Source organism: Mobula birostris, chromosome 22, assembly GCF_030028105.1.
Source record: "Mobula birostris isolate sMobBir1 chromosome 22, sMobBir1.hap1, whole genome shotgun sequence".
Lineage (NCBI taxonomy): Eukaryota > Metazoa > Chordata > Chondrichthyes > Myliobatiformes > Myliobatidae > Mobula > Mobula birostris.
Genome location: NC_092391.1, coordinates 50,406,948 through 50,432,871, shown reverse-complemented (window position 1 = coordinate 50,432,871; position 25,924 = coordinate 50,406,948). Strand labels below are relative to the sequence as shown.

Here is a 25,924-nt window from a genome sequence, read left to right as displayed (position 1 = left end):
GCTTGGTGCAGGTTTCCGGTGTGTCCAAGGACTGTTGGTTGATCTTAAGAATTGCAGGTTTGCGGATGTCAAGGACTTCGGGCTATTACTCTGCTTTCCCAGTAAGTTCCCCACAACGACTCTGTCAAGCCCGTGTGCCACCACATGTGAGTTTACTCGTCTGCTGGGTGAATCCCCACAGTCCCCACTACAGTCACAAAACATGTGGTCAGGCACTACATTCCCACAACTGGCCCGCCAGGCCATGCCCACGTGTGTAGACTGGCTTAGAAAGGACTGTTTCTGACTCCATATATGGCCTCTCGTATCTGGGCCAGAAGGCTTCTCAGCAACTGGTTGCACTAAAATTTGTCTGGCACGGCCTTGGAATGGACGTGCGTGATGGGACTGCAGCCTGTCGGGAATGCCAGTGGGCAAAAGTTAACCTTCATGTTCGGGCGCCCTTGGCACCTTTTGAGGTCCCTGAGTGACGGGTTGACCATATTAATGCAGATCTTGTTGGTCGTCTTTCCCCCCTCCCAGTTTCACACATCTCCTTACCATGGTGACTGTGCCACTAGGTGCCCAGATGTGGCCCCTCGAGCATGGATGTCGGCCGCAGATGTGGCTCGGGCGTTCATCAGTACCTGGGTTGCTCTGTTTGGCACCCCACCTGATATTTCCTCCGACCGCGGTCCCCAATTCATTTGAGACCACGGGTCTGCGATGGTCAGAACCTTGGCGTTAGGCTACACCATAACACAGTGTATCACCCCAGTCCAATGGCCTATGCAAGCGAATTCACTGCTCCTTAAAGGCTGCTCTGTGGGCTTCCCTGAGCATTGGCATAATCATCTCCTGTAGGTCCTACTAGGGGCTCAACACAGCTCCAAAAGAGGGTCTGCAGTGACCACACCTGAGTTGGTATACAGGCAGCCATTACGAGTGCCGGGTGATTTCATTCCTGACGCTACAACCACCTGGTCAGCCTCTCAAAAGCAATCCACTTTCCTCAGTAAATTCAATTCCTTTCCACCTACTCCTACCTCTCATCATGGCGTACAGCACCCTTGGGTCCCTGTTGACTACATTCCAGCTCGCTAGTTTTCATCTGCCATGACACGCACCAACATCCTCCCGACCCCCCTTACGATGGCCCGTTCTGCATTTTGGAATGGAGAGAAAAGACTTTTATCATAGATAAGAGGGATAAATGAATGCATTTCAGTGGATCGTCTTAAAGTTTCAAGATTCAAAAAACTTTATTGTCATTCTAACCATACATCAGCTCTGCAGGGCAGAATGAGACAGCGTTTCTCAGGGGCAGTGCAATCATAACATAACAAACACAACACTAAATAATAAACATAACAATAAATAGTAAAACACAACAGCCACATGTCAGTTAAAATCAGTTATAAGTGTCCAGCGCAAGTTAAAAGTGTCCAAAGCAGAGTCAGGTGGAGCAACTATTTAGCAGTCTGACTGCCTGTGGGAGGAAGCTGTTTAGTAGCCTTGTGGTTTTAGTTTTGATGCTCCTGTAACGTTTGCCTGATGGCAGAAGAACAAACAGTTCATGGAGAGGGTGTGAGGGGTCTTTAATGATGTACCGTGTCTTCTGGAGGCATCGACTCTGAAAGAGGTCTTGGACAGAAGGTAGGGAGACCCCAATAACCTTCTCTGCTCCCCTAACCACCCTCTGCAAGGCTTTTTTGTTGACAGCACTGCAGCTGGAGTACCAGGTTGTGATGCAAAAGGTCAGCACACTCTCAACCACGCCTCTGTAGAATGTAGTTAAGATCTTAGTGGGGAGTGATGCTTGTTTAAGCTTCCTCAGAAAGTGCAATCTCGGCTGGGCCACCAATTTGGAGGATTCTGCTAGCATGACCCTGCCGTCACAACAGGACCATAAGCGTGTCCACACACCTCTGGACGAACCAGAGGCACCTGCTGTTCCTCTACCCTTGGAACACAGGACCTGAGCCGGGTGGCTCGTCAGAACTCCAGGCAGAGTCACAATGCTGGTTTTAGTGGATTCTGGGGGGGCGGTGGGGGCATACTGTGTAGAGCAACGTAGTTGGTGGAAATGTACGTGATTCACAGGTTGGGGTTTCACTCTTCAGAGGCTGGTCTGGCGCGATGGCGCGTTACACTAAGTCCTGTTACCTCACTTTTTGTGTTCAGGGTTTGCCGTACAATGAATCAGTTATTACAGTTTTTCTTACGCATAAACCACCTCATGCAGTTTTATTTGCGAAAACCTACAACCTCAGCTATCTCCAGTGATCCCAAGAAAAGACAGCTACATTGATCCTTGGAGACCTACGCTCTTTCTTCTGCATTTAATACACATAGGGTATTTTAGGATGCTCCTTTGCCTTATCTGCCAAGGACACCTCATGCTCTTTTTGTGCATGTCTGCTTTTTTTCTTAGGTGAGCTTCCACATCTCATATACTCAAGGGAATTGTTTGATTCCGACCGCCTGTCAGAGCCTCAGTATCCCTCACCAGCCAGGGCTCCCTCATCCTGTCGGCCTCGCCCTTCATTCTCACAGGGGAATGTTGGCCCTGGCCTCTGAGTGTTCTCAATATTCAAAGCCTCCCACTTGCTAGACATCCTAACAACCTCTTCCAATCGATTCTTGCAATTGCCCACCTAATGCCATCAAAATTAGCCTTGCCTCAGTAAATACTTTAACTTGAGGACCTGTCCTGTCACTTTGCATAACTAACATCATTACAAAACTGATAGATTTATGGTCACCGGTCCCAAAATGCCCCTTCCCACTGACACGTCAGCCACTTGCTCAGCCTTGTTTCCTTCGAGGAGATAGAGCATTGCTCCCTCTGTGGCGGGGCTATCTGCATATTGCTTCGGAAAACTTTACTGGGCACACTTAACAAATTCTGCCCCAATTTCCTCATGGACTGCTTACATTAGAGCTGGAGGCTGATTAATTGTGTACTCCTGGTGAGGTCTTTGGAGGCTTCACTGTAGTGAGTGCATGCTCTGAAGTTAACCTCTTCTTGGTGATGCACTTGAACCAATGCAGTGAAGAGGTTATGAGGTTAATTATTAACTCCATATATGCAGACACTGCACAGTCTTAAAGAAAAAAAAGTTGCCTTCTGATGGTGGTAGATGCTGCAGAAAAACTTCAGGCAGAGATCTGTTCCAACTCCACTGTGAAACTGGGACAAACTTAAAGGCAAACTAAAGTCATTGCTTGTACGAGTATGTGGCAGATATGCACAGAAAAAAAATCTCTGGGATCATTGAAAAAGCTGTAAAAGAGTCCTTCTTTCAGGTAAGTGAGATCAGAGGAGTCTACACCTTTAATGGTCTGGCTGTCAGGTCATTCTGATCATCGAAGTATTGGCATTCATTTACTTCCACCAAGGCACAGTTGCCCATCAGTTCATGTACATTTGAAGTAGAAATCCTGAAGTTTTTGATCATGATGTTGTGTAGTCTTCACCATTTTCAAAGGAATCAATGAATGGACAAAACATTCAGATACTTGCATACTTCAGAAATCTCCCTAATATTCTGGGGGTTTGTTGCATGGTCTAAACTGCTATACAAAGGCTGACTATATTGAAATTTTTGCTTTGCAAGCTTCTTGATTCCAAAATCATACCTTAATGTGCATGGGTGTTCATATTGATTTATCATCGAAATGGACTTCAAAATAAAATACTTCTCAATTTATTCAGAAAATATGCTTGCCTTCCAGCTTTGCTCTCAATTGCACACATTTACTCCAGTCTTTCTTACAAATGTTTGAAGTGTTCTGCTGCTCAGCAGTGTGCCTCTCCCCAGCGCCATTCGTAGCTTTTGAGAATTGTCTGATCTGAGTGAATACTTCGCCAACGTGATGCCATGTAGTGGCACAGAGCCATGAATGAGTCGCTTGGAACTGATGTCTGACTGCAGGAAAGTTTGGGGGAGGGGGAGGCGGGGATGTGACTCACGGCTGTCGACTTACTTGTTGCCAATGATGGAACTTTTCCTCTTCGGCTGACCATAAAGTCTCACCCACTGTGAGACAGCATTATTTATTTATTTAACAAATAAACTAACGTTCTCTCTCACTTGTATGAACTGAAACATATGTGTTTAAAATTAACAATGACCCTTATACACCTTCAACACCAATTCACTGATGAAAACATCTGATATCCCTGCTATATCGTCCTGACCTCTTACATAAAGTGAAATGCTGCCATCTTCACAGTGCAGGTTAAAACCACAGCCAGGTTGTTACAATGAACAAGTACAGTGGCTTACTGACACATGTCAACAGGCACCAGAAGTGAGTAATTTTGTTTCTGAAGAATCTTTAACCCAGGTCTTTGTGTGCAAGCGACTTCTCCCACGTGTCGGTAAGGATGGGGAGAACTTGCAAGCACCAAGCATCAGGCATGCTGTTCTTCAAAGGAGGAAGTGCAGAGGGAATGGTTGGTCGCTGGAACTCTCTGCCAGGGGAGGTGGTACAGTCAGTTACAATCACAATGGTTAAGAGGCACTTTGACAGGCATTTAAGCAGGCACTGTATAGAAGAATTCAGTTCTAATCTGGGCTGGTGGCATTGGTGCAGACGGGTACAGATGTTGGCAAGGATGGGATGGGCTGAGGGTCTGTTTCTATGCTGTACAAATCCATGACTCCATTAAATAATTTCTTTATCCAACATGAATCTACAGTATATGAATTAACTAAAAGTATTAGACATGAACAGCTCAGCTTCCCCTTGGAGCGTATTTGCTATCAGGTTCAAACTGATGCAGTTTGCAGTTGTTCAGGAGCTGCTGTGTCTGAGCTCTGAGTTCATTGACTCTGGCTGCAGCCTATACTAAGACTCCCATTTGGAGGATGTAACAATACAGCTCTGGGACAGGCCCTTCAGCCCAGCTTGACTGTGCCAACCATCAGTATTTCATTACATGATTTCTGGCAGAAATGCTTTGTCAGTTTTCGCGGGCCTGCTGGTGCTGTTCGTTAACGCTGATGCTGCTGAGAAATGAACCTATTGCAAGCTGGTTGGCAAATTCCCGAAGATACAATGTATTTGTTATTCCTCGGCCAATGGAATAATTCTCATCTGCTGCTCTAAAAGGATGAACCAAAATCTGCTTTTTCATTTCCTAGGTATTCTTCTCGTTCACATAGTGGCTCAAAGGAGTTTTTTCTAAGAATGTGAGTTCAAATTTTATGAAACAGTGCGTTGCGATCTTTGGTTTTCATGAGTAGCCTGTGTCTTTAAATTAATTTTGACTAAAATTTCTAATTTATAGTGCTTTCCTGTTTCAGAGTTCTTAAACCATACGATGGGAGGTCTGTTGTTTAAAATTGAAGACACAGTAACCACTGCATGTTGTATTAAAATATTTTTAATTTGTTTGGGCCATCAGCAGGAGGTTAACCTTTGACATTTTCACACATTTTGTCAGAATATGAGAAAAGACAATGATATTAATTTTTCTTTAAGTGGATTTGTCTACTTCTCTTATCACAACAAGACGTGGTTCCTTGCGTGGCGTGCTTTTAATCTGTAGGGTAAGATTTTGCCAGACTGCTTCTGTCAGCATAAGCATGTCTCTTCCTTGACTTGGCAGGTATGTGAAGTGTGGAAGCCCAGTACATTCCAGACCTCCCATCCATTCCACTAAACAGGAGAAACTCAGGGACTGGAAAAAGTCTGGACGCATCGTGAGAAAAGCATAAACAGGTCTGAGCATCAGTTCCCGAAGCAGCTTGAGTTCTCTCATCCCCAGGAGCAACTTTCACTGTTTGTGTATAGACTACCTACCACCTCCTGTGTTTGTTTTGTGAAGGAAAAAACAGCATTGAATTTTCATAATTTTGCACATGAAACACAATTTATTGTATTATTGATTATAAATCTGTAAGTTGCAATGAACAAATATGTTTTTTGTAAGTGTGCGAAACACAAAGTAATACCACTGTGATTAGCTGCTATCATCTCCACTGACTGGAAGTGACACTAGTACCATTTTCTGTCAGATCTTCTAGCCTCTGCATATGATGTTACAATTGTGCAGAAAGACCCAATGCTCCTGTAAAACCAGTGGCCAGGTGGGGGAAGAAGAGACAAACACAGAACCAATGTTTCAACCAGATCTTCATGCATCAGAGCGAAACATTGCAGTAGGACTCCATCAAAACAATGAACTCTTGTTTTAAGAGGTAACGAGTAACAAGGGCTCTTTCACTCCGAACACTGAAATCATGCTTTTGCTTTGAAGTAGAGTATTTTTTCATTTGATTTACAAAATATTATAATCATCACTAAGTATTAGAACACATGGAGATTCAAAAAGACAGAAAAAAAATCACTGTGTTCCAGAAGAATTTAAAAATATCAAATCTGAACAAGGATCTAGTGCTTTCCCGGTGTATGTGATGAATAAACTCTTCTTGGGCTTCCAGCCAGGTTACAGGTATCGACTATGACGGATGTTTCGACGACAAACTCCGCCATCTTCGTCAGAGATGATGCGATCAAGGTGGCAGAGTTTGTCATCGAAACATCGGTTATAATCGATACCAGTACCTGGCTGGAAGCCCGAGAAGGGTTTATTTGAAATATCAAATTTGTTTGGCATTTATTGCAACAAATAATATAATAATTCACATGAAATACCCACAGCCGCTGATAGAGCACACATGATCTCAATCGTTCTGAGTTCCTTACACATGCGTGGGAACTATACCCATTCAAGAACAAAATAATGTGAAGAGTCATAAAACCATCCAAACAAACCTTTGTGATAAAGGCTCTAGTGGTTTGTGATATTACTTTGATGTGAATCTGGACAGTTTTATTTTTACATCAACTTACTGTACATTTATTGATGCACTAAGTGATGTATAAGCTATTCCATGTGTATTTGAAAGGTCAACTCTTTGAGACCATTTGTGTTTTAATTACTAAATGTACTGATTTGATAAATAAAAGGCCAGTATAGTGTTTAAGCCAATCTATAGGTCTCTGACTGTAGAGGATTGTTTCAAAATCCAAACAATATTGAAGGTTTCATTTGTTGTCACAATAAATGAGAGTTTCAGGTACTCAACAACACCAAAAGAGTAACTGCCAACAAAGGGAAACTGTTGAACTTCCCCCATTTGCTTCTGTTGTGCTATTTTGCTCACTAAAGTTACATCCTGCCCTGCAAAAGATGTATGGGTATGCGCAACTGAGGAAGGAACCAAAGAAATCCCCCAAATCAATTATGGAGTTTTAACCAGAAGTGGCCCGTGGAAGTTAATGTTCAAGCAGGTATTGGAGTGATGCACTCTGAAAGGAAATATTTACAAGCTTGTAATGTTCACTTCACTAGTTTACTCACGACTACCCGGCTGGCGGATCACAGTTTGTGCAGCTTCAGAGCTGTGTGTCAGACAGTTTATAATGTGGTATATTGGATCCGCAAGTTTGCTGATGACACTAAGATTGGAGGCGTTGTGGACAGTGAGGAAGGCCTTCAAAGCTTGCAGAGGGATCCTGGACCAACTGGAAAAATGGGCCAGAAAATGGCAGATGGAATTTAATGCAGAATTTAGTGTGAAGTGTTGCATTTTGGAAGGACAAATTAAGGTAGGACATACACAGTAAATGGTAGGGCACTGAGGAGTGCAGAGGAACAAAGGGATCTGGGAGTTCAGATACATAACTCCCTGAAAGTGGCGTCACAGGTAGACAGGGTTGTAAAGAAGGTTTTTGGCATCCTGGCATTCATAAATCAAAGTATTGAGTATAGGAGTTGGGATGTTATGGTGAGGTTGTATAAGACATTGGTGAGGCCAAATTTGGAGTATTGTGTGCAGTTCTGGTCACCTAACTATAGGAAAGATATCAATAAGATTGAAAGAGTGCAGAGAATATTTATTAGGATATTGCCAGGTCTTCAGGAGTTGAGTTGCAGGGAAAGATTGAACAGGTTAGGACACAAAATAATCTGCAGATGCTGGGATCAAAGCAACACTCACAACACACTGGAGGAACTCAGCAGGTCAGGCAGCATCAGTGGAAACGATGAGTCGACGTTTCGGGCCGGAACCCTTCGTCAGGACTGAAGAAAGAAAGTGGGGGAGGGTTGGAAGGAGAAGGCTGGTAGGTTCAGTTGAAAAACCAGTAATTTGAAAGACAAAGGGGCAGGGGAGGGGAAGCAGGGAGGTGATAGGCAGGAAAACAATGGGTAGTAGAAGGAGGCGGAACCATGAGGGAGGTGATAGGCAGCTGGGGGAGGGGGCAGAATGAAATAGGGATAGAGGAAGGGAGGGGCAGGGAATTATCGGAAGTAATTCTATCCCTGTTTGTCTTTCAAATATTCAGTGTCCAGTGTCTGATGGGATATGTCTCAGATTATTTATCAGATTTGCAAGGGATATGTCTCAGGGTTGGAAACTCCTTCCAAGAAAGAGAGAGGTTCCTTGTGCCAATACAGGACCAGGTGGTTAACGCAAAAAAATGTCAAAAATACATAATATAAGACCAACAAGTTGATAAATGTAGAAAATGTCAAGAGAAACCAGAAACAATCCACGATAACCAGCCAGATATAATATTATAGGATTAACAAGCAAGAACAGATACTTAACAATATAGCCATTCCAAACACACATAACATACAGAAATAAATAAGTGAAAAACACCAGAATTATGCTGAATTAAAAGAGGAAATTGAAAGACTATGGAACATTGTCCCAATAGTAATATCTACAACTGTTATCATCCCAAAGTCACCATACAATAGCAATAAAAATATTAGACCTAAACAGCAATATGTATGTAAATCTTTAGGAAACCCCAGTAATAAACACCACTGGAATAGTCTGAAAGTTCCAGCAATTGAAAAATGAGTGTGCTTGGCTATGCCTGTACCTCAGGTTTTACCAGCTTGACCTAAGAAAAAAAATTTAAATACAACAATAATAATAATAATAAATAAACCAGCTATAAATACCGAGAACATGAGACGAAGAGTCCTTGAAAGTGAGTCCATAGGTTATGGGAACAGTTCAGTGATGGGGGCATGTGAAGTTACAATCTCTGGTTCAAGAGCCTGATGGTTGAGGGGTAATAACTGTTCTTGAACCTGGTGGTGCGAGTCCCGAGGCTCCTGTACCTCCTACCTGATGGCAGCAGTGAGGAGAGACGATGACCTGGGTGATGAAGATTCCTTATGATGGATGCTGTTTTCCTGCGACAATGCTCTGTCTAAATGTGCTCATTGAGAGGGCTTAACCCATGATGTTCTGGGCTGTATCCACTACTTTTTGTGGGATTTTCTGTTCAAGGGCATTGGTGTTTCCATACCAGGCTGTGATGTAGCCAGTTAATATACTGTCCACAGCACATCTATGTCAAAGGTTTCGACGTCATGCTGAATCTTCACAAACTTCTATGGAAGTAGAAGAGCTGCTGTGTTTTCTTCATAATTGCACTTACATGCTAGGGTCAGGACAGGCCCTTTGAAATGATAACACTGAGAATTTTGAAGTTGATGACCCTCTCCACCTCTGATCCGCCCAATGAGGTTTGCCCCATGGACCTCCGGTTTCTTCCTCCTAAAATCAATAATCAGCTTCTTGGCCTTGCTGACATTAACTGGCCACTCAGCCATATTTTCAGTCTCCTTTCTACATGCTGATTCGCCACCACCTTTGTTCAGCTTACAATAGTAGCGTCATCAGCCTTATGCACTTGTGCTGATGGAAATTGTGAAGGAGCTGTTGAGGTCAATCCAAACTGAGTGGGGTCTGCAAGTGAGCAAAGCAAGGATCTAATTGCACAAGGAGATATTGAGCCCAAGGTCTTGGAGATTATTGATTAGTTTTGGGGGGAATCATTGTGCTGAACGCTAAGCTATAGTCAATAAAGAGCATCCTGGTGTCTGCATTGCTGCTGTCCAGATGTTCCAAGGTTGAGTGAAGAGCCAGTGAGGTGGTATCTGCTGTGGATCTTTTCCTCCGGTAGGCAAATGGGAATGGATCAAAGTTGCTTCTCAGGCAGAAGTTGATATGTTTCATCACCAACCTCTCAAAACACTTCATCACTGTGGATGTAAGTGCTACTGGATAATAGTCACTGAGGCAGGTCACCATGTTCTTCTTAGGAATCGGTATAGTTGAAGCCTGCTTGAAGCATGTGGCTACCTCAAACTGCCGAAGCAAGAGGTTAAAGATCTCAGTAAACGTTCCATCCAGTTGATCAGCACAGGTCTTTAGTACTTGGACAGGTACCCTGTCAGGACTGGATGCTTTCCGTGGGTTCACCTTCTTGATGGATGCCCTCACATCCGCCTAAGAGACTGAGGTCACAGAGTCATCAGAGGCTATGGGAGTTCGTGATAGTTCCTCCGTGTTTTGACTGTCAAAGAGAGCTTAGAAGACATTGAGCTCATCTGGAAGTGAAGCCCTGCCACAGCTGTCCAGCATCCTTCATTGATTCAAATTTAATCTGAAATTGCTCCTTCACCCATGAGATGGCCTTCCAGAGATTGTATCTGGACCTTTTGTAACTTCCTTGGTCTCCAGACTTGAATGCCTCTGATCTGGCCCTCAGCAGTTTGTGTATCTCATACTTCGTCCAGGACTTCTGGCTGGGGAAAATTTAATGATTTTGCGGAGGCACATGCGTCTACAATTGTTTTTGTATAATCTGCGACAACTGTGGTGTACTCATTCAGATCTACTGATGAGTCCTTGAACACACCCCAGTCCACCAACTCAAAGCAATCCCATAGCTGCTCCTCTGCTTCCTGCGGCTACCTCTTTGGTGTCCTAACCTCTGGAGATTTCCTTTTTAGCCCCTGCCTGTATACATTTAGGAGAAGGACAGCCGGGTGATCAGATTTCCCAAACTATGGTCTGGGTGTGGAACAGCTGACATTCGTTTGAACAGTGTAGGGACCTCTGGTGCTATATGTTTAATGCTGATGGTAATTGGGCAGTGATTTCTTCAAACAAGTAGTAGTAGTCATACTTTATTGATCCCAGGGGAAACTGGTTTTCATTACAGTTGCACCATAAATAATAAATAGTAATAGAACCCTAAATAGTTAAATAGTAATATGTAAGTTATGCCAGTAAATTATCAAATAAGTCCAGGACCAGCCTATTGGCTCAGGGAATCTGACCCTCCAAGGGAGGAGTTGTAAAGTTTGATGGCCACAGGCAGGAATGACTTCCTATGACGCTCCGTGCTGCATCTCGGTGGAATGAGTCTCTGGCTGAATGTACTCCTGTGCCCAACCAGTACATTAAGTAGTGGATGGGAGACATTGACCAAGATAGCATACAACTTAGACAGCATCCTCTTTTCAGACACCACCGTCAGAGAGTCCAGTTCCATCCCCACAACATCACTGGCCTTACGGATGAGTTTGTTGATTCTGTTGGTGTCTGCTACCCTCAGCCTGCTGCCCCAGCACACAACAGCAAACATGATCACACTGGCCACCACAGACTCGTAGAACATCCTCAGCATCATCCGGCAGATGTTAAAGGACCTCAGTCTCCTCAGGAAATAGAGACGGCTCTGACCCTGCTTGTAGACAGCCTCAGTGTTCTTTGACCAGTTCATTTTATTGTCAATATGTATCCCCAGGTGTTTATAATCCTCCACCATGTCCACACTGACCCCCTGGATGAAAACAGGGGTCACCGGTGCCTTAGCTCTTCTCAGGTCTACCACCAGCTCCTTAGTCTTTTTCACATTAAGCTGCAAGTAATTCTGCAGGTAAAGCCTGGCTGAAGTCCCTGATTATGATATGAAATGCACCGAGGTGGACTGTTTCTTGTCTGGTGGTTGCATCATGCCGTATTTCAAACACTTTATTATATTCGGCCATTGGTGGTATATTAACTGTGGTCAGGATCGCGGAGAAGAAGCACCACATCGGAGGACCACAGAGAACTTATCATGAAACACACACTCCAACTTTTGCCTTATCCGAATCAGCAGTCTGGTCCATCCCATGTATTGAGAAGCCTTCAGGTCTATTTGCTGTAACAGGTATACTCTGTGTTCCTTGATGGTACACAGCCCAGGAGTTGATGATATACAACTGTTCATTGATGGCAATGAACACAGTATGGGCTGTAAAAAGACTGTTTATAAGAAAAAGAAACTATGTGAAAGAGCTGTTACTATATTTGGTTCAGCAGTTTTAAGCCATGATGACATCTCCACAATCAGACATGTAATCATTGTTTCATTCCTGGAAGGACACTGCACTGTAGGGGAATGAGATTTTGTCATCCAGTCAGAACACATGATGCAAATTCACTGATATTTATCCCAACAGCAGCTGAGTAGGATGAAATAAATTAGCAGAGTGTATATGTCCTGATGCAGGGTTCAACCTGCAACTTTGGCAATTCCTCTCCCACAGCTACTGCTTGACCGGTTGAATTCTTCCAACAGACTGCCTGTGTTCTGAATCTCAGTATCTGCAGTCTCTTGTACCTCAGGCAGAAAGCAATCCTTCCAACGTTTCTGTGGTAGAGCTAATTGTAAACTATTCTGTAAATGCAAGGCTGGAACCAGCCTTGACGTATCCAATGTTTATACAATTCAGTTGGTTTGTAAAATCACATTATAGAATTAAATAATTTTAAAAGCTTCAAAATATCTACAAATGTATTTGAGTGCATTCTTAATGATTAAGAAGATGGCTGCCGGCTTTTTATATTTAGAAGTTCGTCCATCCCAAAGAGTTAACCATCTATTCCTCTCAGCAGCAATTGTTTAAAGTCTGGATTTGCCTATTCATGAACAATTTGCATTTATGTTGCACCTTTAATCCAGTTAATTCTAAGGAACTCAAAGGATTGTGAGCAACAAAATTTGGTACTAAAATTTTGGTGTGGAGAAATTAGACAGAATTTGGTTGAAAGAAAAGATGCTTAGATTAGTAGAGCAGGTTGGATGTATACAGTAACTGACTATATACAGGGCTGATTAAAACTAGACTTTAGAGAAATGCTGGAGTTGAATGAACAAAGCACTGGGATTATAGAGACTGAGGGTAGATGAGGGAATTGAAAGATTGGAAAACAAGATTGATCATTCTGAAACTAAGGTATTGTAGCCAATGTAGAACATTGAGCAAAGTCACTGTTATAGGACTTTGAGGAGCGCAGTAGAAGAAAGGGACCTGGGAAATCTGATCCATAATTCCTTGAAAGTGGCATCACAGGCAGATAGGGCCATAAAGAGTGCACTTGGCACATAGGCCTTCCTAAATCAGGGCACTGAATACAGGAGTTGAGATGATATTCTGAAGTTGTACAAGATATTAGTGAAGCCAAATTTGGAGTATTATGTCCAATTCTGGTCATCTACTTACAGGAAGCTTGGAAGAGTGCAGAGGAAGTCTACAAGGATGTTGCCAGGTCCTGAGAACCCAAGTTACAGGACAAACTTTGGTTTTCCAGCCCCATCACTGAGCTTCAGCTGTTGGATCTGCATATCGTACCTTGTTGTGCTCATTTGCTTCAGCCACTGAATCCTCCCACAGGACTGTGAGTTCCACGATGTAGACGATTTGTAATGAATTAGACCAAAGAACCAAGTCTGGCCTAAGGCTGGTGGCAGCAATTTCCAGTGAGAAGGTGAGTTGTTTACTGACATCCACTAGCATTTTCCAGTCACGGGCCACGCTCATCTGTCCTGTTTCTGGTTTAGGATGGAGGTTAGTTGGACTTCTCTCTCCCTTCCGGACGAATGCCGCTCGTGTCAGAGTGCTAGTCATTGTTGGCGCAAGGAGTTGGTTGTTGGTCTTGGTCGCCATTGCCGCTACCCAGGCTCCTCAAGACCTAGATGTGTATCCACGTGCATCTGTCCTGTGTGAGGCTGGTTTTGCAGCTAGCTAGGATATGCTTGAGGGTTGCCAGAATCAGGCACAGGGCACAGGTTGGGTCCTCACCAAACCACTGGGGGGGGTTTTTTTTGTGAAGGAAGAAAATCATATGTAGCTCTGATGAGAAAATGAAGTCTGTTTGCTTCCATCTCCCATATGTTCTTCCAGCTGATTTTCCTCTTCTCAGTGCTTTCCCACCACACCCATTGCCTCTGCTTCACCAGGGAGACAGCCTTTGCACTTCTCTCTGATTCGTCATGTCGCCACACTTCCTGGACAACCATCTTCCTTCACTCTGGAATTGTGGCCTTATGCCAGGTGGGTCCACTTGCTGCCAGACCAAAGCTGCCCCTGCCCTGTTGCCCTTGCCCCACAATGTCTCTATGGCTGCTGTTGCTTGCTGCACTGCATCAGCTGGGGTCCATTTCTGCCCAGTTGCTAAGGTCTGTGCAGCGTTATTGATGGTCTTGTCTTGAGAGCCTTTGAGTGTCATCTGTAGACGCATCTTAGAACACTTGAATTCCTCTGCAAGGCCAATGAAAGGTAGTTCAAGGACTCCTTTACCATAGAGACTGATGCTACTGATACACTGAGGGACACCGAGTCACTTCTTTACAAACGAGCTTCTTCACGATGGTTAGTGGGACCTCAAAGACTGTGAGTGGCCACATCACCCGAGTTCACACTGTAGGCACCAGAGCTTCAGTTTTCCAGGCAGCGCGGTCTTGTCGATGTTATCCAGGCCATTTGCGATGTGTTGCTTTAGTTGCTTCCCTGCTCTTTCTCTGCGAGCCTGGCATCGTACTATCTACCCAGGGTTTGACAGGCTGTTCAGACACTGTTGAAATTGGATCATCAGCGATGAAGAATTTTATGTCTTTCAGCATTTCCTTGACTTACGGAGATGCTTCGTGACTTGTTGGGTTTGATTTTCATTCTGGCCCACTTGATGTTTTCCTGCAGCTTTCCAACTAGTCGCGTGGTGGTCAGTGTTGTTCTATTGTCCATGCATGCCCTAATAACTGGGCACATCCATTGTCTACTTAGACAGACGGAGCCATTAATTAATGCCCTATTAGGGGGAAGATGAAGTCTAGCACTTGTTCTTTCACTGCCTACCACCCATTTTGAAGCCCTGATAGTGACCTCCATGGCCATTGTGAATATAGTACGACCTGCCATTATGCCTACTTCCAGTCTTTGCCACATTGTGGTAAAATATACGGTTGTGAAACACAACTGTGGTCTTGAAAGTTCAACTTCACCAGTGTTGTGATGGGCTCTGGTATTTGGAAGAAGTCCAATACTTCCCAGAGGAGTGTATGGGGATTTGTCATATCCATAGATATGCATCTCCATCCAATGTTTTGTTCACGCCATGTTTGATCGGAAAGGTTCAAGTCCCATACCAGAGACTGAAACTGGTTAAGCCAGTAGATTACCGAGAGGACACCATACTGTTGGAAGAGCTGTGCTTGAGATGTGACATTAGACCAAGGGCCTTTTATTCTGCCAGGAAGATGTAAAATTAGTCACAACACAATGCCGTTGAAGTTATGGTGTGGCCCCCTGTATATCGGTGAGACCGGATGTAGATTGGGAGACTGCATCGCTGAGCACATGCTTAGAAAACACATACTCAGTCCACCAGAAAAAGCAGGATCTCCCAGGATGCCCATGTTAATTCCACTTTCCATTCCTATTCCAACATGTCAGTCCATGGCCATCTCTACTGCCATGATGAGGCTACACTCAGACGGGAGGAGCAACACCTTATATTCCATCTGGGTAGCCTCCAACCTGTGAGCATGAACATTGATTTCTCAAACTTCTAGTAATTGCCAACCCCATTCACCACTCCCATTTCTGTTTCCCTCCCTCACCTTATCTCCTTACTTGCCCATCACCTCCCACTGGTGCTCCTCCCCATTCCCTTTCTTCCATGGCCTTCTGCCCTCTCCCAACAGGTTCTTCAGCCCTTCATCTCTTTATTTCTCAGCTCTTTTCTTCACCCTTCCCCCCCTCCCAGTTTCACTTATCACCTACCACCTTGTACTTCTTCCTCCTCTTCCCCGCCTCCCCACACCTTTTTACTCAGACTTCTCCCCTTCCTTCTCAGTCTTGATGACGGGTCTCGGCTGAAATGTCGACTGTACTCTTTTCCATTGATGCTGCCTGGCCTGCTGAGTTCCTCCAGAATTTTGTGAGTGTTGCATAAATGTGACAGAATGGGTTTCCTCATTTCACTGTAATGGAATAACTGATATTGAAAGTTTAAGTGAACAGGCATGGTGAGAGTAGTTTGTGACATTTGCATTTGAATGAACTTCAAAATGGGATTAATTAGGAAATTACTTTTGATTGTCATGTAAACGCAGGTGGGAGACAGTACAAGCAGACAGAAACAAGGCTATAGATTTGAGATATAATATAAATAATTCAATGCATGGGCATGTTTGTATGCTTTTTTCAGAAAGGAGGAACTGCACACGGAAACTGAAATGTACAATCTGGTAAACGTGAGCAGCCTTTTTCTGGGGGAATTTGGTGTCTGCTCTGCTCAGTTCACCTCCTAGCACATGCACAACACACTGGAGGAACTCAGCAGGTCGGGCAGCATCCGTGGAAACGAACAGTCAACGTTTCGGGCCGAGACCCTTCGTCAGGACTGAAGAGGGAGTGGGCTGGGGCCCTATAAAGAAGGTTGGGGGAGGGTGGGAAGGAGAAGGCTGGTAGGAGCCAGGTGAAAAACCAGTCAGGGGAAAGATCAAGGGATGGGGGAGGGGAGGCAGGGAGGGGATAGGCAGGAAAGGTGAAGAAGGACTGGGGGAAGCACAATGGGTAGTAGAAGGAAGTGGAACCATGAGGGAGGTGATAGGCAGCTGGAGGAGGGGGCAGAGTGAAACTGGGATGGGGAAGTGAGGGAGCAGGGAATTACTGGAAGTTGGAGAATTCAATGTTCATGCCAAGGGGCTGGAAATTACCTCAGTTCACCTCCTTCACAGGGCTTTGAATGAACTCGCTGAGAACAGTGCAGGTGACTTAACTACAATGTTCCACGATTCATTCAGTTCAAGAACTACTGTTCTAGTTTGGGAACTGTATAAACAGTCTGCTGCTGGAGGATGACAAGGGACAGAATTCTGGGCCAGTCATCAGCTACCAGGAAATTCGACTGTGATGAAGATGAAGACACAAGAGATTCTGCAGATGCTCAAAATCTGAAACAGCACACAAACCGCTGGAGGAACACAGCAAATCAAACAGCATCAGCAGAAGTAAGTGAACCATCAACATTTTGGACCAAAGCCCTTCACCTGGACTCAGGCATTAAAGTTCCAAATTTCCAAATTTCTGCTGATCAGAAAGACCCTACAGGTCTTACAAACCTGCCTGAGTTGTTCAAGGGTTGAGATTATTTCTGTGCACCAGAAGGTATTTACAACCAGAGAGTTAACTAATTCCAGTTGCCCACCTTAGGAGGGTGTCCTTCCATGCCTTGCTTAGTTAAGTAGTAGTCATAGTCATAGTCATACTTTATTGATCCTGGGGGAAATTGGATTTCGTTACAGTTGCACCATAAATAATAAATAGTAATAGAAATAGTAATATAACCATAAATAGTTAAATAGTAATATGTAAATTATGCCAGTAAATTATGGAATAAATCCAGGGCCAGCCTATTAGCACAGGGTGTCTGACCCTCCAAGGGAAGAGCTGTAAAGTTTGATGACCACAGGCAGGAATGACTTCCTATGACACTCTGTGCTGCATCTTGGAGGAATGAGTCTCTGGCTGAATGTACTCCTGTGCCCAACCAGTACATTATATAGTGGATGGGAGACATTGTCTAAGATGGCATGCAACTTGGACAGCATCCTCTTTTCAGACACCACCGTCAGAGAGTCCAGTTCCATCCCCACAACATCACTGGCCTTACGGATGAGTTTGTTGATTCTGTTGGTGTCTGTTACCCTCAGCCTGCTGCCCCAGCACACAACAGCAAACATGATAGCACTGGCCACCACAGACTCGTAGACATCCTCAGCATCGTCCAGCAGATGTTAAAGGACCTCAGTCTCCTTGTCTAAATGCCATTTAACTGTTGTGTTTGTATCTGATCCCACCATCTCCTCTGCAAGTAAGCTCTAGATATCAACCATATTCAGTGTAAAAAAAGACTTGCCTCTCAAATCCCCTTTAAAATCCTTTAAACCTATTGCCCTCTGCCTTTTGATCATTTTGAATGAAGACTTACCATTGAGGACATCTTCAAAAGGCGATGCCTCACAATCTGGCACGTGCCCCGTTTCCATTACCACCATTGGAAAGGTGGCAGAGGAACCTGAAGGACCACACATTGTTTTTAGGGCAGCTTCTTCCCTCTGCCACCAGATTGCTGAATGTTCTGTGATCCCACGTACACTACCTTGCTATTCCTCGTCTGCGCTATTTATTTATTGTAAATTTTAGTCATTTTTATGTCTTGCACTGTACTGCTTCCACAAAACAATAAACTTCATGACATACATCAATGGTAATAAACCTGTTTCTGATTCTGACTGATACCCCAACCATGGAAAAATGATTTGGACTATATATATATCACCAGTGCCTCTCATAATTTTACATACTCTAATCAAGTCATCTCTTCACTTGTATTCCTTCCATCACTGAAAGTCAGTTGGCATGTGTCCCATGCAGAAATGACCCAAAGTAAATCACCCAAGCTGCTCTAATAGCCAGCAAATGAATTAAGAGTTGATGGAAATAATTTTTGTGATGAGTTAAATGATTTCTTCAACAAGCTGCGGATAAGTATTATGGTCTAGCTTTATGTCCTTGTTTTTTTCCCCTTTTATGAAAACGGAACAGACATTGGTATAGTTATCCTTCCCTTTTACAGCAGTGACGTTGTCATCAGTGTCAGCTTTATGACAGATACTTCCTTTTTCTTATCAGTGACTGCTTCAGGGAGATAGAAGGTAGGTGAAAACTAACCATTAGACTAACTACTATCTAACTAGACACAGGAAAATGTATTTTACCTATTTGCTGAAGAAATCAATGCTTTTTATTACGGTTATTGAAGTTAGATGTGAGACAGTTGAATATTTTGCCCACTGAATTAAATGTAAGGAGTTGCACAGAGAGACACTGTGCGGAAGATGTGAACCTGAAAGAAATAAGAACAGAGAAGGTGCATGAAAGAGAGACATTGAATATAATGTTGAGAGAAGCAGCTGAAGAAATGGAATGATTGTGTCCGTTAGGGAATTATGCAGCAAACTGCATCTTTTAATAATTTTGCGATAAGCTAATCAACTAATTGTGGGTCTGATGAAAGGTCTTTGTCCATCTACACTAATTCCAGTTGCCCACCTTAGGATAGTGTCCGTCCATGCCTTGCTTCGTTAAGTGCCCAACTAAATGTCTTTTAATGTTTTGATTGTATCTGATTCCACCATCTCCTCTAGCACTGAGTTCTAGGTATCAAACATACTCTGTGCAAAAAAAGAAACTTACCTCTCAAATCTCCTTTAAAATTCCTTAAACCTGTTGCCCTCTGCTTTTTGATTATTTTTAGTGAAAACTTTGGTTGAAACTGTCCGTAACAATTTAATCGTGATACTTATATAAAGCCTAGATACTTCTTTCACTTTCAATTCAGGCAATTCTCCCTTAAAGAGATACGTACAGGTTGTGGGGTTAATTGGTCACATGGGTGTAATTGAGTGATACATGCTTGTTGGGCCAGAAGAGCCTGTTACCTTGTTGTATCTCTAAATAAACAATAAATAATACAGGAGGGTTTGGGGGTCCGCATCTATAGCTTACTGAAAGTGGCTGCACAAGTGGAAAGAGCAATTAAGAGAACATACGGCATGCTTGCTTTCATTGGTTGGATTACTGAGTATCAAAGAGTCAGGAAATTACCTTGCAGCTATACAACACTTTGGTTAGGTCATATTTAGAGAGCTATGTGTGATTTTTGTCATCCCATGCCAAGAAGGATGTGGAAGCTTTGTAAAGGGTCCAGAAGAGGTCTTCTATGATGCTGCCTGGATGAGAGATTGGACAATGTTGGGTTGTTTTTCCTAGAGCATTGGAGGCTGAGGGGAGATCTGATAGAAGTTTCAAAGATTCAAGATTCAAAAAACTTTATTGTCATTCTAACCATACATCAGCACTGCAGGGCAGAATGAGACAGCGTTTCTCAGGGGCAGTGCAATCATAACATAACAAACACAACACTAAATAATAAACCTAACAATAAATAGTAAAACACAACAGCCACATGTCAGTTAAAGTCAAGTTATAAGTGTCCAGTGCAAGTTAAAAGTGTCCAAAGCAGAGTCAGGTGGAGCAGCTATTTAGCAGTCTGACTGCCTGTGGGAGGAAGCTGTTTAGTAGCCTTGTGGTTTTAGTTTTGATGCTCCTGTAACGTTTGTCTGATGGCAGCAGAACAAACAGTTCATGGAGAGGGTGTGAGGGGTCTTTAATGATGTACCGTGTCTTCTGGAGGCATCGACTCTGAAAGAGGTCTTGGACAGAAGGTAGGGAGACCCCAATAACCTTCTCTGCTCCCCTAACCACCCTCTGCAAGGCTTTTTTGTTGACAGCACTGCAGCTGGAGTACCAGGTTATGATGCAAAAGGTCAGCGCACTTTCAACCACGCCTCTGTAGAATGTAGTTAAGATGTAGTTAAGGGGAGTGATGCTTGTTTAAGCTTCCTCAGAAAGTGCAATCTCTGCTGGGCCCGTTTCACAATCCCAGTGGTGTTCCTGGACCAGGTGAGATTGTCCAAGATCTGCACCCCAAGGAACTTGATATTTTCCACTCTCTCCACTGTGGAGCTGCTGATGCTGAGGGGTGTGTGCTCAGGCTGAGACCATTTGAAATCGACGATCATCTCCTTGGTTTTGGTGACATTAAGCATCAAGTTGTTATCCCTGCACCAGCTCTTTAGGTGTCTGACCTCCTCCCTGTACATAGTTTCATCATTTTTGCTGATGAGCCCCACCACTGTGGTATCGTCTGCAAATTTAATGATCAGGTTCTCCTTGAATCTGGCTGCACAGTCATGTGTTTGCAGTGTAAACAGCAATGGGCTAAGCACACAGCCTTGTGGGGATCCAGCGCTCAGTGTGATGGAGTCAGAGATGTTCCTGCCAACACAGACTGACTGTGGTCTCTCTGTCAAGAAATCCAGAATCCAGCGACACATGGCAGTGCTAAGGCCAAGCAGCGACAGTTTCTCCATTAGTTTATAAAATTATGAGTAGGAAGGTCAATGTTTATAAAATTATGGGTAGGGGTTTGAGCATTAAAGGTGTGGTGGGGGGGAAGTTTTTTTTACACAAGAATGTTGGGGCCTGGAATGGTCTGCTGGGAAATGTGGTGGAGGCAGATATGGAAGTGGTGTTTAACAGGCTGTTAAATAAGGCATGAGTATCCAGGGAATGGAGGGATACAGATCAGCTACAGTTTGTCATGATTTCTTTTTGTTTTGTGGCAGCAGTACAGTACAAGACATAAAAATTACTGTAAGTTACTTAAACAAATAGTGCAAAAGACAACCTTGAGGTGGTGTTCATGGGTTCGGTAATCTGATGGTGGAGGTGAAGAAGCTATTCCTAAATCATTGAGTGTGTGTCTTCAGGCTCTTGTACCTCTGCCCTGATATAGTAATGAGAAGAGAGCATGTCCTGTACAGTGAGGCTCTTTAATGATGGGTGTTGCCTTTTTGAAGTGCTGCCTCTTAATGGTGTACTCAATGGCGGGGAAGTTTGTGCTTGGGATGGAGCTGGCTGAATATACAACCGCCTGCACTCTCTCTCGATCCTGTACACTGGAGCCTCCACAACCAGTCAGCATGCTCTCAGAATTTCAGGGACTCGAATGAAACTTGTAAGTCTTTGGTGACATACCAAATCTCAAACTCCTAAAGTATAGCCACTAGCGTGCCTTCTTCATAACTACATCAATGTGTTGGGCCCAGGACAGATCCTCTAAGATATTGATTCCTGGGAGCTTGAAGCTGCTCCCCCATTCCACCACCCACCCTTCAGTGAGAAATGGTGACCATCTTCTTGGTTTGCCAAAGTCTAAGCCCCACGAAAGTGACAAATGGCCTAATGTGTAAAATGTCGGACCCCTGAGGTTCACACCCAGCCTCCGGTGAATTGTTGGGAGAGAATAATTGGATTGGCAGCAGGTTTCATTAAATTAAAAGAAACTGGATTCTGGATATTTAGCGCTATCATAGATGGACTTCTTGGTTGACATGGACTGATTAGGCCAAAGGGCCTGTTTACATGCCATATCACTCTATGACTCTGTTCTTAAATTCACCCTGACCTGTACCCTTGAATCCTCACTGGCCTGTGAATAGGGCACGCAATGTGCACTGTTTCTACATTGGTTTCAAGGAGATTCAGGGGACAGTCAATGAAGCTGACTTCAACAGGTTTGCCCCTGAAACACTCCATCATGTACAGTAATGCACAGTCACTATTGTACAATGGTGTGGCAATTAATTTGTCATAGAGACATACAGCCCAACTGGACCATGTCCACCAAGCTTCCCATCCAAACTAGTCCCATTTGTCTGCATTTGATCCATGACCTCCTAAACCTTTTCCATCCATGTACCTGTCCAAATGTCTTTTAAGTATTGTTAGTGTACCTGCCTCAACCACTCCTCGGGCTCCTATTAAATCTTTCCCCTCTCATCTTAAGCTTACATCATTCAGTTCTTGATTCCCCAGCCCTGGAAAAAAACTGAATGCATTCACCCTGTCTACGCCCTTCATGATTTTATATACCTTTATACATCTCTCGACTCCTGCACTCTTAGGAAAAAGGTCTTAGCGTGCCAACTTCTCCCTACCTGCAGGACTGGGAAAAACTGCGGAAAGTTGTAAACTCAGCTAGTTCCATGATGGGCACTAACCTCCACTGCAATGACGACTCCTTCAAACGTCAATGTCTCAAAAAGGCAGCATCCGTCATTAAGCACTCTCTTCACCCTGGACATGCCCTCCTCTCATTGCTACCTCCAAGGAGGAGGTACAGGAGTCTGAAGACACACACTTAAAGTTTCGGGAGCAGCTTCTTCCCCTTTGCCATCAGGTTTCTGAATGGACAATGAGCCCACGAAAGATACCTCGCTATGTTTTCCTCTTTTTTTACACTACTTAATATATATGTATATTTACAGTTTATTATTATCATTATATATTCCACTGTACTGTTGCTGCAGAACAATGAATTTCACAATGTATGTCAGTAATATTAGACCTGATTCTGATCCTTTTTTGCTCTTTTGATTTCTTTCATGAGTACATCCCTGCATCCCCTATATTCCTCTGGAGATTCACTTCATTCCAGTTCCCTGTAAATGACCCCTGCACCTTTGTTTTTCCGTCCAGGGTATGGATATTCCTTGTCATCTAGGGTTGCCTATTCCTATCAGCCTCGAACAGGAACCCTGTAGATCTTCAGCTCTCACTATCTCACCTTCAGAAGCCTCCCTCCTGCCTGTGGTCCCTTTTCCTTTACATAACGGGGCACTACAGTCACAATGCTATTACAACTCTGGGCATCAGGGTTCGGTGTTCAGTTTCAGTGTCCTCTGTAAGAAGTGTATACATCCTTTCCACGAGCACTTGGGTTCCCTCTGGGTGCTCTGGTTTCCCTCCACAGTCCAAAGGCGAACCAGTTAGTAGGTTAATTGGTCATAGTAAATTGTCTGTGATACGGCTTGGGTTAAATCGGCGGGTTGCTGGGCAGTACAGCTCCCTGAGCCAGAAGGGCCTGTTCCACACTGTAACTCCAAATAAAACAACCTCCTCCAATCAACCTTTGCAAACTCCTGTCTCATACCATCAAAGTTCACCTTGTCCTCACATAGACCTTAAACTCATGGACCTGTCTGTCTGTTTCCATTATTATTTTAAGATTAATAGAATGATGGTTACTGGCTCCAAGGACCCAACTGACAACTCAGTCACCTGCTCCACCCCATTACCCAAAGATAGGTCAAACTTTGTCCATCTCTGGTAAGGCCTTCTATATATTGCCGGAGGAAATGTTTCCGAATGCATTTAAAATATTCCGCCCCAACAAAGCCCTTAACAGTAAGGCTGTCCTAGTCTATGTTAGGAAAGCTAAAATCCCTTTCTATGACAACCCTTGCATCTTTCTGCAATCCTCCTGCATATTTGTTACTCCCATTCCCATTGACTCTTTGGGGTCCTGCAAAGTACAATCCCAACAAGGTGATTGCCCCTTCCTTCTTATTTCTCAACACCACCACTGAAAGATCTATCAGTAACTTTATCTCAGGCTGTTGCCATGATGTTTTCTTTAATTAGAAATGCAACTTCCTCCCCACTTCCCTTTCCTCCACCTCTATCCCACATCCCACATAGTTGCTAGCTGCTAGCCCTACCCCTCCCTCACCCATTCAATCCCAGTCTCATGGAGCTATCCATCCCTGAGTTCATCCCCCTTGCCTGTTAAGCTCCTGCATTGAAATTTAATCCAGTAGATTTCCCTCGCTCCCTGCCTGCCTCATCTTTTCAACTTGCTCTTACTGACTTCTGTGTCACTGCCTCTCACTTGCCTCCCTGCTGCTGAAGATCCCACCTATTCCCACCTCTCAACCGAGGATCCTGCAACAGTTCTACCTGTTTGTGTTGATATATTGTGTACTTCACCTTTCAGTTTTCCTCCCAGGTTCACGGCCCAAGGATGGACGACTCATCCTTCGCCCTTACCTACCAGGCAGTGAACAGCACCAATTCCATGGGGAGTCCCGACTGTAAGCCAGAGAATCTGGGCACTTCCATCCCAATTTTCCTAAGCTTGATCTTTTCAGCAGGTTTCATCTTGAACAGTGTCAGCCTGTGGATCTTCTGGTTTTGTATTAAGAAATGGAGTCCTGGAATGATTCTGCAGTTCAACTTGGCATTAGCTGATGTTGTTATAACGCCTGCCGCCCCATTTATAATCGCAAACTTCTCACTGTTGCACTGGCCCTTTGGAGAGTTCCTTTGTCAGCTGAAGGTCTTCTTACTGAGCACCAACATGTATGGGAGCATCTACTTCCTGGCTCTTATCAGCATTCACCGTTACATTGTTGTTGTGCACTGCACCAAGAAAACCGTCTTTAAGGAAGCCAAATTCATGAAGCTGACATGTGTGGGTGTGTGGATCATTCTGCTCGTCCAAGGATTTCCATTCTTCTTTGTGCTGAGAACCACCCAGGTCAGCAATTCCACACAGTGCTTGAGCTTTCACCAGGATGAGCTGATGACACTGTACTTTGTATGGAACACGGCTATTCTGTTCACTGGCTATATCATCCCATTTGTTGCCTCGGTCATTTGCTACACTTTGCTTGCTAGCTTCATTATAAAACTGAAAGCCAACCAGCTTAAGAGCCAGAATATGAAGATAAAGTCCATACAAATGATAGTGATGTCCCTGGCAATTTTTATAATCTGCTTCCTACCAGTGCACGTGTCTCGAACGGTTGGCATTACACTTAAATTCTTTCATTATGAGCAGTGCCAAGTTCTGAATGTGGTGGAACTGGCTTATTACAGGTGTTTAGCACTGTCAAGCACCAACTGCTGCCTGGACCCCTTTTTATACTTCTTTTCATCCAAGAAATTTAAGGGGTCAATAAGCAATGCTCTGAGTTTTACAAGGTGTTGGAACAAGCAGTGAGCTTGCTTCCAGCTTCCAGTCACTGCTTTTGAAGCAGTCGCTGACCCGAAGCATTAATTCTGTGTTTCCCTGTATAATGCTGCAAGTAAAGCATCTCCTGCTTTCCACTCCGATTTCCGATTCTGCAGAGCTTCATTTTATCGTTTATACTGCTATTTGCATTTAAGGTTCAGTCAATGTTGTACATTTTTTGTGATAGTAAGAGTTACACAGGTAATCCTATATCACTGTAAATATTATTTAAGACATTCAAATGTCTAGTGAGGACCCTGTCCACTGTATTTCTAGCAAAACAATTGACAATGACT

At 43.9% G+C, this 25,924-nt stretch overlaps 1 protein-coding gene across 1 annotated transcript; it reads left to right on the top strand.

Annotated features, from left to right (window-relative positions):
* The first annotated feature begins 24,635 nt into the window (after positions 1–24,635).
* On the top strand, positions 24,636–25,616 carry LOC140186192 (P2Y purinoceptor 4-like). Its single transcript, XM_072240148.1, has one exon. It carries the CDS (start codon positions 24,636–24,638, stop codon positions 25,614–25,616), a length of 981 nt encoding a protein of 326 aa, XP_072096249.1.
* The last annotated feature ends 308 nt before the right edge of the window (positions 25,617–25,924 follow it).

Coding starts and splice junctions, on each gene's coding strand:
- LOC140186192 (XM_072240148.1), top strand. CDS start 24,636: ATGGACGACTCATCCTTCGCCCTTACCTACCAGGCAGTGAACAGCACC.